The 12,566-nt window shown below is 52.2% G+C and overlaps 1 protein-coding gene across 7 annotated transcripts in view; it reads left to right on the forward strand.

Moving 5' to 3' along the window:
* The window catches only part of PAX5 (paired box 5), a 156,020-nt gene that overhangs the window by 84,072 nt on the left and 59,382 nt on the right, over window positions 1-12,566 (forward strand). For all 7 annotated transcript variants that reach the window (XM_041004431.1, XM_041004432.1, XM_041004435.1 and 4 more), the window contains one exon: window positions 5,585-5,714. In XM_041004431.1, coding sequence (XP_040860365.1) covers window positions 5,585-5,714 — 130 coding nt within the window. The remainder of the gene's footprint in view (window positions 1-5,584; window positions 5,715-12,566) is intronic.

A 12,566-nucleotide genomic window follows, 5' to 3' on the forward strand; every position in this document is an offset into this window, starting at 1 on the left:
ACTGCTAGTTAATTCTCTCTCTCTCTCTCTGGGTCAAGGGTTATCCATGATACAGACGAGAGTGACCCAAGAAGCCCAGTTCCCTCTCAGTTCCCTAATTTTCCCATGTTGAGCATCCTTCAGCCCTGGCAGTTGAGAGTCAGGCTGTCGGTCATCTAGGGTGTGGTGTCAGTAAGCAGGTGTACACACCTCGGCCTGGTGGTCTTGACCCTGAGACCCAGAGGAGGCTGTGACATCGCTGTGGACAGCCTGAGTTGCTGGCTTTGGTTCGTTTATCTTCCTGGGTCATGGTCAAGGCTAGCATCAGCAGACCCCACGGAGGAAGGAGCAGAAGTCTGAAGAGCCATCCTTACCCCGAGGGCTCTGAGAGTGGGACATGCATAGCACAGCTGTGGCGGGTGACTGCTGGTGTTTCGGAAGGTGGGTAGCCACGTCATCAGGTGGATGGGTGTGCCACTGTGTGCAAATCTCAGCTCCTGACTTCCCAAGCGTGAAAAACAGAAATGACCGCCCTTGTTTCCAGAAGCTACACCCATGCCTTTTCTTCCCTCCGTTTGCCCACTCAGTTCTCTTTCTCTAATCTTCCCCTTCTTTTCATCTCTCCCAGACTCTACTTTTTAAAAGTTATTTTTATTTATTTGAAAGATGGAGAGTCAGAGAGAGAGAGAGCCAGAGCGAGAGAGAGCAAATCCAAGAGCCAGGAGCTTCATCTGGGTCTGCCACATGCACCTGGACCATCTTATTGCTGTTTTCCCACGTGTTCTGGCAGGGAGCTGGATCAGAAATGGAGCAGTCAGGACTCGAACCGGTGCCCATATGGGATGCTGTGTTATAGGTTATGGCTTTACCACCATGTCCCAATGCCAAACTCCATCTTCACTTTCACGGAGGACTTCGGGAAGCAAAATAAATGATTATGTATTTCTGAGTTAGTTACATCTGAAAAAATTCAGAAATCACGTAGAGAAAGAGGGTAACAATATGGTCGTGGTGGTGAATCACTCGTTCTGCCTCAGCTTCCTAGCTTGGTGCTCTTGTTCAGATGCCTCCATTTTTGAATGTTGTAGCTTACCAGACCATCTGTCATTCATGTATTCATTCAACAAGCACCTAGAAGGCCCTGGAACGTTCCACTTTGCTTTTGGGGCAACGTGGATAGAGATGAACATGTGCTACTGTACATGAATACTTGAAAAAGTTGAAAGACTTTTCATAACTTGCATTTCCATGAACTTTTTGAAGATCTCGTATATGGGTAAATTTAAAAATGTTTTTGCATCCAAACGAACATTTTGAAATAATCTCACACATAGTGGGAAATGCAGTAACAGACTTCTGTGCAGAATGCTACCTAGGGGCCAGTGCTGTGGCACAGCAGGTTAAGTGTCACCCTGGAGCAGCAGCATCTGTGAGCACTGTCTCAAGTCCTGGCTGCTCCACTTTCAATCCAGCTCCTTCCTAATGCATCTAGGAAAGCAGCAAAAAATGGCTGAAGCACTTGGGTCCCTGCTACCCACTTGGGAAACCCAGATGGACTGCCAGGCTCCTGGCTTATATCTGCCCCAGACCTGGTTGTTGTAGGTGTTTGAGTCGTAATCCAACGGGTGGAAAATCTTTCTCTCCTGTCTGCCCTGTAATTCTGCCTTTCGAACAAATGTAAAGTGGATCTTAAAAATATTGCCACTGGTGATGGAAGACTGGACAAGAGAGTGATAGTGTCTCTAGAGGAGCCGGACGGTGAAGTGGGGGGCAGGAAACCCTGCATTCACGGAGGAGGTGACATTGAAACTACCTGTTGTGGACAGCCTGCAAAGTCTCTGAATGACTGAGATGGGCCCACCAGGCAAAGGCAAGAAAGTGATTGAAGGATTGAGCTGTAGCCCATAGGGGGTCGTTCCAGGGAGCCCAGGAGATGGGACCATGCAGCTGTCTTGAAAAAATCCCAGCAGTTCCTGGGGGCAGACAGTGCTGAGACAAGCAGCAAAGCTGGATGACAGTGTTCCTGGCTCCTGTAGGAGTGGAGTCAGCACCCAGCTTGTGACCCTCCCATCCCACCCCAGGAAGGGAGGCTCTGGGGAAGTGGCAGGTGTAGAGCAGGTGGCAAGGGACGGGCCGCCGGGTGCTGCTTTCCCAGCTCCATGGCCCGATGGCTGGTTCTTCAGGGAGATTCCCTTTGGTTTCTGGGAGCCATGGGTGATGAGATCACTGGGTTTGGGGTACCTTCCGCCACAGGTGTCACATACTCAACAACTCCATATGTTGAAAACATGCTGCAAGCCCAAGAGTTGAAGTGATGGATGCACTTTGAGACTGAATTTGGTACAAGGCAGGAGCATATCCCTCTGGGTCCCCCTTTCTGCCATTCTGCTCCGTAATACTGTCTTGGGGGAGTATCCAGCCTTTTTCTGGCAGGCTTGGTGCCCAGTCGAGTCAGAGCAGAGAGGCTGAGGGTTTGGAGTGCAGGGGGACCTGTTGATGGCCTGGATGCTGCCTGGCTTGCTCATTTACTCACCTGCTGTGGGCTGTGTCAGCCCTTGTGGTGGCATCCCAGCTTGAGGATCTTGCCCCCTTCCAGCCATAGCCTGCCCTGTGTCTGCCTCTGTGCTGTGTGATGAATCTCGCTCTCAGGCCTGGAGGGCAAGGATAGACCCAGGTTCAGCACAGCCTGCCCGGGGAGCCTTGATAAGACAGTGGGATGCCCACATGTGATGACTCTGTGCCCTTTGCCCTGTTGGATGAAATTTCTGGGGCCATGGGGAGGAGGGTTTTATCTTTATGTGTCTTTATTATTGTTTGAGGGGGATGGAAAGGGCAGGAAGAGAGAGAAAGAGAGAGAGAGAATGTAAGATCTTCCATCTGCTGGTTCACTTTCCAAATGGCTGCAACAGCAAGGGCTGAGCCATGCCAAAGCCAGGAAACTGGAATTTCATCTGGGTCTCCCACATGGGTGCAGACGCCCAAGCAGCCGGGCCATCTCCTGCGTTTCCAGGTGTATTCACAAGGAGCTAGTTAGGAAGCAGAGCAGCTGGTACTTGAACTGGCAGTTTTCATGTGAGATGTCCACTGTGTAGGGAGTGGCTTATTGTGCTGTGCCACAGCACCGGCCCCGTGGGTGGTCTTCATGTAGTTCCCATCAGGGCTCCATTCAGGAACATAGACAGCAGGGAGGGACTGGGATGTGAAAACTGTAGATCCTTCTCAGAGACTTCTTGGTGCCCATCCGGGTACATGACAGTATCGGGTAAGTTTGACTTCCTGTTCAGGGCTAGCAAGCTAGAAGACCAAGGCCAGAACCTGGTCCTGGTATACGAACAACCAAGCCTGGGTGGGGCCTTACCCTGTGGCACCATGCTGCCCAGTCCTGGCATGTGAGCGATGAAGCCTGCATGGTGACCTTACCCCGTGGCAACACGCTGCAGCCTTCTCCAGACTTGGCTAGTCTTGACACTCAGCAGGAAACCCTGTCATTTCTATGATGAGCCTCCCACTCACTGAACCGTGACGCCATCAGTAACTCTCACAGAAACCTCAGTTTCTCTGCAAAATGACAGTAGCAAAGCTTCCTCCATGGCGATCATGAGGCTGCACTGAGGTGGCACAGATGAAGGAAGTGCCTGTTTGGTGGCAAGTTTGGGTGCAGTGCTGACCTTCTTGGTACCACTTGGTACCACTTCTTGGTACCCACAGAGTGCAGGTGACCTGTGCCTCCCAGGAAATGGCAGTCAGGAAGGTTTTCCTGGAGGTGGCAGTAGTGACACCAAGACAGGGTAGGCGGGAGGACCAGGACCTGCTCGTGTCCTCACAGTGGCAGGGAGCCCTGGTTAAGCTTCCCATGGTGGAGAAGACACTGGCATCTCCTCTAGAAAGGGCAGACCAATTCCCCAGGGTTTCTGGCAGCGCCAAGGCCCAGGCATGTTGGGACACCTTTGCCTTTCATATTTAGGTCTCCAATCCCCCTGGGATTGATTTTTGTGCCTGGTGTGCAGATCCAATTTCTTTTGTTCCTCCCTCGTTTCTGAATGGATAACCAGTTGCCCTGGACTGTTTATTAAAGACTCCATCCTTCCCCACTGATTTGTGCGTCTCCCTTCTCGTATATCAAGGTTTCATATGCGCGTGGGTCAGTTTCTGGACTCGAGGCTGTGTCATGGGCCTATTCATCTGTCCCTGTGCCAATATCACACTGTCTTAATTACTGGTGCTTCCTAGTGATTCCTGAGGTTGGGGAGCCCTCACCGCCCCCACCTCGTTCTTCTCCCTCTGGAGTGCTGGACGTGCTGTGGGTCTGAGCTCTCGACCGCTGCTGCACCTTGGCTTCAGCCGCCATGTGAATGGATGTGCCTAGGGCGCGCAGGGAGAAGCTACCCAGGGGGCTTAGGAGTCCTGCACTGCTGCCACCAGCCCACCCACCATGGAAGGCATCCCCGCACTGCTTCTGATGCACCTTCTGAGGAAAGCTCTGGGAATGTGCCCAACTCGGAGTCCCTTGTGCCAGCTGCTTGCCCAGCGACTCAACACCCTGCCCAGGCTGCCTGCAGCTCCCTTTCTGAAGGCACTTTGCTTCCCCTGCTCTTGCCTGCCAAGGACCTAATCCCAGGGCAGATAGAGGTGTGCTCCCCACTGACGTAGCACCAGGGTATTGGAGAAAACTGTCCCACCAGATTTTCTGGACTTAAGTGGTTCCAAATATTTTCTTTATCTGAAAATAAGCCTGAGGGCTGGGTGGGAGGTTGCTTGTGTCCTGGATATAGAATGTCCTTGCGTCACGTTTCTTGGCTATCTGAGACCTCACTGATGCTGGCTTGAGTGGCAGCTGGCAGCTTGCTGTGAGCTCCAGTGCCATGAACTGGCTTGGGTCAGGAGTGTAACTCATTGGGGCACATGTGTGGGTGTGTGGACTTAGTGTGTGAGAAGTCCACACTTGGCAGCAATCAGCATGTGGATGGGTGTCCCTGTGTTTCTAGAGTTCAAGAGCACCTGTCAAGCAGTGTCTCAGTTGATTTAATACCTTGGCTTGAGGCGGGGTCAGGGGAGGGGATTTATGAGCCCCACCCCTGGACCTGGTTCTCTTCTTGTCTGCCCCTTGACAAAGTGCTTCATCCTCATGGGCCTCCGTCTGCTCATCTGTGAAATGGGGGCTAATGCACTGGATGATCTTATCTCCCTGGTTGTTGTGATGTTGCCCCTGTGCTTTCAGAGCACAGAAATCAGAAGCTGTTTCCTTCTCTTTGGCAAGAAGGCTGCTGCTTCTGCTTCATGTGGGGTCATGGAGGCTTTGCCCTGCACTGGGGAGGAGCTGTCCATTGACTGGGGCCAGGTGAGGGGAGCCTGCTGGCCACCAGGGAGCTGGGTGTGAAACCATCTCCTCTCCCAGGGGAAGCTCTCCATTCTGGACCGATGTGTGTGATGAGCAGAATCTGTCCTTTCAGCTTTGGTTGGGGGTTACATGAGGCCCCCCATGAGGGAATCTTGGCCCAACCATGGCCTTACCCGGCTTTGTAGCTGGGTCCCTAGCAAGCTGGCGGGATCTGGCAAGCATGCTCTGGAGTCTTGGTGCTGAGCTGTCCATTGTTTTCTCTTTCAGACCACAGAGTACTCCGCCATGGCCTCATTGGCTGGAGGCCTGGACGATATGAAGGCCAACCTGAGCAGCCCCACACCTGCTGATCTCGGGAGCAGTGTGCCTGGCCCGCAGTCCTACCCCATCGTGACAGGTGAGGGGACCAGGTGTGCAGCAGGAGAGAGAGAGAGAGAATGCATGCGTGGCAGAATGCATGGCTCCTTGCTTGACACTGGCCATTTGTGCTTAAATGTGGCAATGAGCTGCTGGGATGAGTCCAGGGGTATGGCTGTGATGACACACAGTTGAATGTTGCTCTCATAGAGCCAGAGGACAAAGAGACCAAAGGCACAGGATTGCGCCTCCCCCTGCGAAAGGAGGCCATCTGCGGATGGGGCTGGGTGCTGGATGCTCTGGGGTTTATCTCCCAGGAGCATAGCAGCCCTGGATGTTGCCAGCCTGTTGGAGCTACAGGATTCCTTGGAGACCACATCTGGCTGTTCTGAGGTCCAGGCAGTGGTAAGCTGGGAAGGGTAGGTGGGAGCCTCAACAGGAGGGTGATTGGTGTCTACAAAGCCAGGCATGGCTATCTTGGAAGCTGAGGGGGGGGGGGTCCTTTGGCTGTCAGTGTCCCAGTGGAATGGGCAGGCCCTAGAGGTCCACTGTTGGCTTTGAATATCCCATTTGCTAGCTGTGCCACCTTGGGTCAGTCCTGGGAGAACTGGGGACTGTGGCTGCTTAATCTGTCCAATGTGTCAAGTGACAGCACCTCCATCTGGCACTATGATGGGAATTATAAGGTGCTAGCACAAAGGAGATGCCCAGTAATGGGAATTATTGCTGTCCTCTGAGTGTCTTCTTGGTGGCTGGTCACCACTGGGTTTACCACTACAGTGGGGTTGGACTGAGAGGCCAGGACAGGCAAGACTATCAACATACACACTGGCTCCAGCCACTCTGGGGTCACATGGGGTACTGTATGGATAGACCACTGCCAGCTCCAGGAGCTTGTCCAGCCTGGCAGGCTGGAGACACCTTGAATGTCACACAAATGGTGTGTCATACACAATGGTGGGCTGGTGGTTACACAAGGACCAGAGCCTTGGAGTGGCCTCTAGTCCAGTGGGCAAAAGGATCTTGTGGCAAGTGTTAGCCCAGGGTCTTGGCCAGGGTCAGCCTAAGATCCAGTGGCCAGGCAGGGAGGGCCCAGCTCTAAGATTGACTGACAGCTCAGCACTGAGCTTGGGAGGAAGCAGCTGGAGCCCCTTGTGAGATGCAAACACAACACGGTGATCAGTCAAGGGGCAAGAACCACCTGGTCTCCTGGGGCCCAATGGCAGGTTGATGTGACACCAGCATCACATGTGAGCACCGGTTAAAGTCCAGGCTGCTCTACCTCTGATCCAGCTCCCTGTGGGTGTCCTTGGGAAGCCAGCAGAAGATGACTTAGGTACTTGAGCCCCTGCCACCTGTGTAGTGACCAAGATAGAATTCCTGGCTTCTTCTTGGTTCCTGACCTAGTATTTGAGGAGTGAAACAGTAGGTGAAAGATCTTTCTTTTACTCTCTTTCTCTTGCTGTTGTTGTGTGTCTCCTTCCATTTCTTTAAATAAATCTTTTAGAAAAATTGTAAGAGTGACTTGATGGCTTATGTACCTGAGATGAGGCAGAGCCGGCAGGGCTGAGAGCTCTGCACAGGTCTCCCACATGGGTGGCAGGAGCCCAGGTTGTTGAGCCATCACTGCTGCCTTCCAGGGTGTGTGTGGGAGGAAACTGCTTCGAGCTGGAGCTAGAGCCCAGGAACTGTCCCACGAGACCAGGTGTGCACTGGTGTCCTAACCACTAGGCTGAACGTCTGTCCCAATCCTATGTGTGCTGATTCTATCTGTGAGGCACGAGGAGTCAGGGCTGTCCACACACATGGCATCACTGCCGACACCGCAGGGCTGGATGCAGAGCTCCGTGGATGCGTGCTCCTGGGGATTCGGCTCCTCTCACACCGTGCCGGCAAAGTTGTTGAGAGCCAAGGCGCTCTTGGCCAGGCTCCAAGTAAAACACAGTGCGAGGTTCACTTGATGTACAAAGTGGTTGCCTTCCTCGAAACTCGGTGTGTGCTACAACTACAGGAACTGCGAATTCACACTTAGATGTAAATCAGATGTAGTCCTAGATTCAAATAACTATCAACAGATTTTTAGGTAGTTACCTGAATGTTAGGCAGGTGTGAGAATAGCGTAGGATGGAGAGAAATACCTTTGCAAGCCGATAGCACTCCTCTGTTGTATTAAATCTCCCACGTCCAAATTGGCGGGAGGTTTTGTTTTGTTGCTTTGTTTTGCAATTTTAGAGGCAGAGACAGAGGCAAACAAATTGAAAGAGCTGCTGCACACTGGTTTGCAGGCCAAGCTGAGCTGGGCTGGGCAGAAGCTAGGAGTCAGGAACACAATCACCGTCTCCCATGAGAATGGCAGGGACTCCGCTGCTGGAGCCATCATGGCTGCGATGACAGACACTGGGATGGGGGCACAGTGTCCTTAACTGCGAGAGCCAACTGCTGCCCCCAACCCACATATTCGAAACCCTCTGTAGAGTTTTGAACTGAGAAGGCAATCTCTGGGGAGCTGATGGGCCTATGTCCCTCAAAGGGTTTTTTTTTTTGCACTCTAGCCATGGTAGTGGCCATGCAGGCCAAGTGCTCAGCTCCTCAGGGCCCACCTCTGTTTTTCTCCACCATCTGCATTGTCAGGAACACTGTAAGTGCCCAGCCAGACTGGGAGCCCAACCCTGGAGCTCTTTCTGGGATCTCAGAGAGGGGGAGCAGGCACCCTCTGCACTGCTCAGTCCAAGCCTTTATACCCTAGGTCGTCTGGGGAGAACCTCTTTGGTGAAGTACCAGCAGTGGCTATGGTCCAGAAGATACCCACTCATTTACTTGCTGCTGACATGGCCAGCCCAAGACTGCATTGTCAGCAGTGGAGGCTATCCTGATTGGGACTTCATTATCCAGCAAATGCCAGGCTTCCAGCTCCTGCCCACCTCTCTACTAATGAAGGACCTGGTAGGCAGGCTTGCCCCAAGCAAGCCTCCCCCCATCTTGACTTCCTGTCTGGGAGGATAAGCCAGCCTGGGTCCTTGGTGGCTCCTTCTCCTGGGGACCATCTCACTACAGCCACAGGCTGGAACAGAGCATGGGGCCATAGGAAGGCCCAAAGGCCTCCTCAGGCTAAGTGAGTTTGGGCAACATGGGTTTGGCAGGTGACCTAGGGTCCGAGGTCTCTGGCCCAGTGTTCCCCTTCAGCAAAGAGACACCCACAAAAGTTGATGGAAAGATTGCCAAGTTGCCAAGTTCCCCAGCTCTGATTTGTAGCATCCTTCAGGGTCAATGTTTGATGCCAAACTAGGCAGTAAAAGAAAGCCCATCCTCTTTGATCTTTTTAAATCTGAGGGTTGACAAAAAAAAAAAAAAAAGAAAGAAAGAAAGAAAGAAAGAAAAAGAAAAAAAGAAACAAGAGTTGGAGGAGCAAGTGTAAGTGCAGGTTTTGCTTGCCCTGTCTTTGTGCAAATTAGTTGTTCTTTCTTGAGCCTTGGTTCTCCTATCTGTGAAATGAGATGGCAATTTTCTGCCCCACCTGCCTCCCTTGGCCATTTCAAGTATAAATGAGATGGTTTGGGAGGGGGTTTGGGAGATGGCAGAGGGGCGTCTGAGGGTATGTGGGCAATTGCTGGGAGCAGATCTGGAGGGGTTGGGGATGCAGTGCTGGCACTTCTTGACATCTGACTGATTCCAGGCATGGTGCAAACATTATTCACTGCAGCTACTTTATTCATGGCTGGGGAGGCAGAGGCCAGAGAGGAGGTGAACCCCCCCCCCCCCCGCCCCATCGCCTCATGCAGTGAGTCGGAGCTAGAACAGGGCTTCCTCAGAGCTGTGGAGACAGCCTGATGCTGTGTTCGGTCAGACGGATGAAAAATGTCCCAGTTGAAATTGAAGGCTTTTTTGGGGAACTGTGAATGACTATGTCAGCAAGGAAGCTGGCTGCCCAAACTTATAACCCGGCCAGGTGACCTTGAGCAGGTTAGTGGCTTTTGGGCCTATCATCCAGGCCAGCCCTCAAGCTCTGTTGCCAACTGCCTGGATGGGTGGCGGAGTGGTGGGCACAGCGGGCATGATGACTCTAGTGCTTCCTCAGGGTAGAAGAGAACTTGGCCCAGCAACACCTCTTATAAGGGAATTCCATGGCCTGGAGCACTCTGTGAGGGACCCCTGACCTCATGGAAACCCACCGAAGCAGTCCTGTCTTGGAGATCCTGTCGGGGCACCTGTTGGGAACTTGGGAACGATGCTAGAACCCCCTGTGAATGTGTAGCTCCAGCTTGCAGATCCATGGACCCCAATCCTTAGCGTGGTCTTAGGGGCCAGAGAAGCTTGCCAGGGCTCGGTTGCATGGTGGGGGCCCTTTCTCCAGCTGAATCAGATGTTGGGGTTTCCCACCTAGACACACTGTACTCTGCCTGGCTTCCTTCTGGCCAGGTGCCAGGGAATCTGGCTGTTAGTCCATAATTCCATGGAGAGTAGCTCTTCTCACATCCCCCCCTTTTTAAAAATGAGCCTTTTTAAGACTCAGCAGACACAACTAAACATCTCCTTCCTCCGAAGGAAGTCCTAATTGGCAAGAAAAACAAAAATGCCAGAAACTCTTCGTAGTCCAGTCGCTCCTAGAGTGCAGCATTGCTCTGGGGGTTGAGGGAGAGCAGGAGCAACCAAGCTGCTTTGTGTGCGAGCAGGGAGCAACGTGTCCGGGTGCTGGCCGCGATGCTTTTCTTAGTGTTCACAGGACTTGGTAGATCCAGAGCAGCCCCTCCCTCATGCTAGGAGAATGTGGCAGTACACAGAAGGGATGATGGACGTGGGATGTTCCAAGAAACAGTGACTTGCTGCATTTTGTGTTTAGAAGAGCGAGACAGTGTGATTGTGTATCTGTGCTGCTGTAGCTTGAAAACATTGCAGAGATCCTCAGCAGCACAATGACTTCGCTCAGGCAGGAGGGGAGGGCAGTGAAGATCCATCCCTCCCGCCCCAGATACCTACTTCCGTTTTTTTTTTTTTAATTTGAGCAATGTATCAGCTATCCAAAAGTTAAATTGACAGATGTCTTCAAAGTCGGGTATTGTGGGATGGGCTCTTGGAGCAGCAGCTGGGGATGCCTGCATGTCCGCTGGGATCCCCAGACTTCTCTGCTTGTGATCCAACTTCCTGCTCACGCGTTGCCTGAGAGGCAGCGGGTGATAACTGAGCACTTGGCCCTCTGCCGTCTGAGTTAGAGACCCGGAAGGAATTCTAGACTTCCGGCCTCAGCCTGGCCCAACCCTGCCTGTTGCAAATGTTTGAAGAGTGAACAAGCCATGGAAGATCTCTCTCTTTGTCTCTCTGCCTTCAAATTAGATAAAAATAAATAAGTCAACTTTTTTTGTTGTTTCAAACTAGGAGATTGAACAGAAAGTGGAAAATATCTGGTTTCTCTTGAGAAATGGGAAGGTGTGGCCTCAGTTGGGGAGAGTGGGGGAATGGAGGTGATTGTCCCTTTAGATACCCCAGCCACGTCCTGCTGGTCCCAGTCTCCAACTGGCCAGCACCTTGCCTGATGATACCTGTAGGCTTTTGAGCTTCCCAACCTGCGCTAACCCTATCACCCCATCACTCCATCTTTCCTGTCCTTTCTAAGTTCTGTGCAGCCAGGAAAGACTGCTCCCAGACCACCAGCTGGCTTGCCTGGCCCTGCCTCCAGTCCCTAGCTCAGGTTGCTGCCTGCCTACAATGACTGTCCCAGATCAGTGCCATGCACCAAGCCTCCCACGAGGAGGACCAGGCTGTGTGTGCCAGCTTCAGAATGATGTGCTCCAGTGCGGCCACACTGCACTCTAGGCCGCTTCCGCGGGCCTTCTGCAGCTGCATTGGGCTTACGCAGGGTCCAACAGTCCAGACAGAGGCACTGGCGGGGGCTGCCGAGTGAAAACCCAGTGTTCTGGGATGGAGCTGTCCCTCTGGGGACAAGGCCATCTGCGTTATCAGAACAGTTCAGGGTTGATCTGTTGGGGGTTGAGCATATTTATTTTCCAGATTGCTAAACAGACTCAGGATGGTAGTTTGGAGGGATATTCAGAGGTGTGAAGATGCTGATCATTTTCAACCCAAAATTTAATCCAGGCATCACTGAAATTAAAATGCATACCGAAGCGCGAGAAAATGTGATTTGCTTTCAGGCTAGCACAGTGTGCTCAAGAACTATTTGTTGAATCAATGGATTAATATTTGTGTAAAGTGCGGTGTCAATGGAAAGAAATAATGTCAGCTGAAAGCACTCTAGTTGTTTCTGACCTTGTATTTTGCAGGAGAAAAATAAACAGAGCCGGGCAGTTCTCCTGGTCCTGCATTCATAGATTTTCACGCTGGCGGGCAGCAGGGAGACCGACCTTTCTGCTCAGGCTCTGAGCAGGCCCTGCCCACCCTGCTGGGATCTGTCTTCCTAAAACAGCCGCTTCGGTAGCTTGTTCACCTGGTGGGTTGTCCCCACTGCCTTGGCACTGTCTGAAGGGGCACTGAGTGGTAGTGCTGGGCAAGACCTGGCAGAAATCCCACTCTTCATCATTCCTTAACTCTCTCGTTCACTCACTCACCTCTCCATCAGAACACAGTCCTTCAGGGTGGCCTGGATTGAGGTCTGAGGACTTTGGCATTCCATAGTCTGATGAGAGAAGCACGCGCATGGTGCCCAGAAAGCAGGCAAGGCAAAAATAAACACCTCCTCTGCCAAAGAAAACAAAGCAAAAAAAAAAAAAAAAAAAAAAAAGAGGCAGATGCTACTGGAAATGCTGAGTTCTTTGCAGGGTGTGGCAAGGGGAGTGGGTGCTTCTGTTTGACCTTGGGACATAGGGCAGGTTTGGGGAGCAGGCAACGCCCCAAGGGCTCCAAGAAAAACGTTCTTTTTTTATTGCTTTGAAGATTGACT

This window comes from Ochotona curzoniae, unplaced genomic scaffold, assembly GCF_017591425.1.
Source record: "Ochotona curzoniae isolate NIBS_2020 unplaced genomic scaffold, NIBS_Ocur_1.0 scaffold_3208, whole genome shotgun sequence".
In the NCBI taxonomy this organism is placed as follows: domain Eukaryota; kingdom Metazoa; phylum Chordata; class Mammalia; order Lagomorpha; family Ochotonidae; genus Ochotona; species Ochotona curzoniae.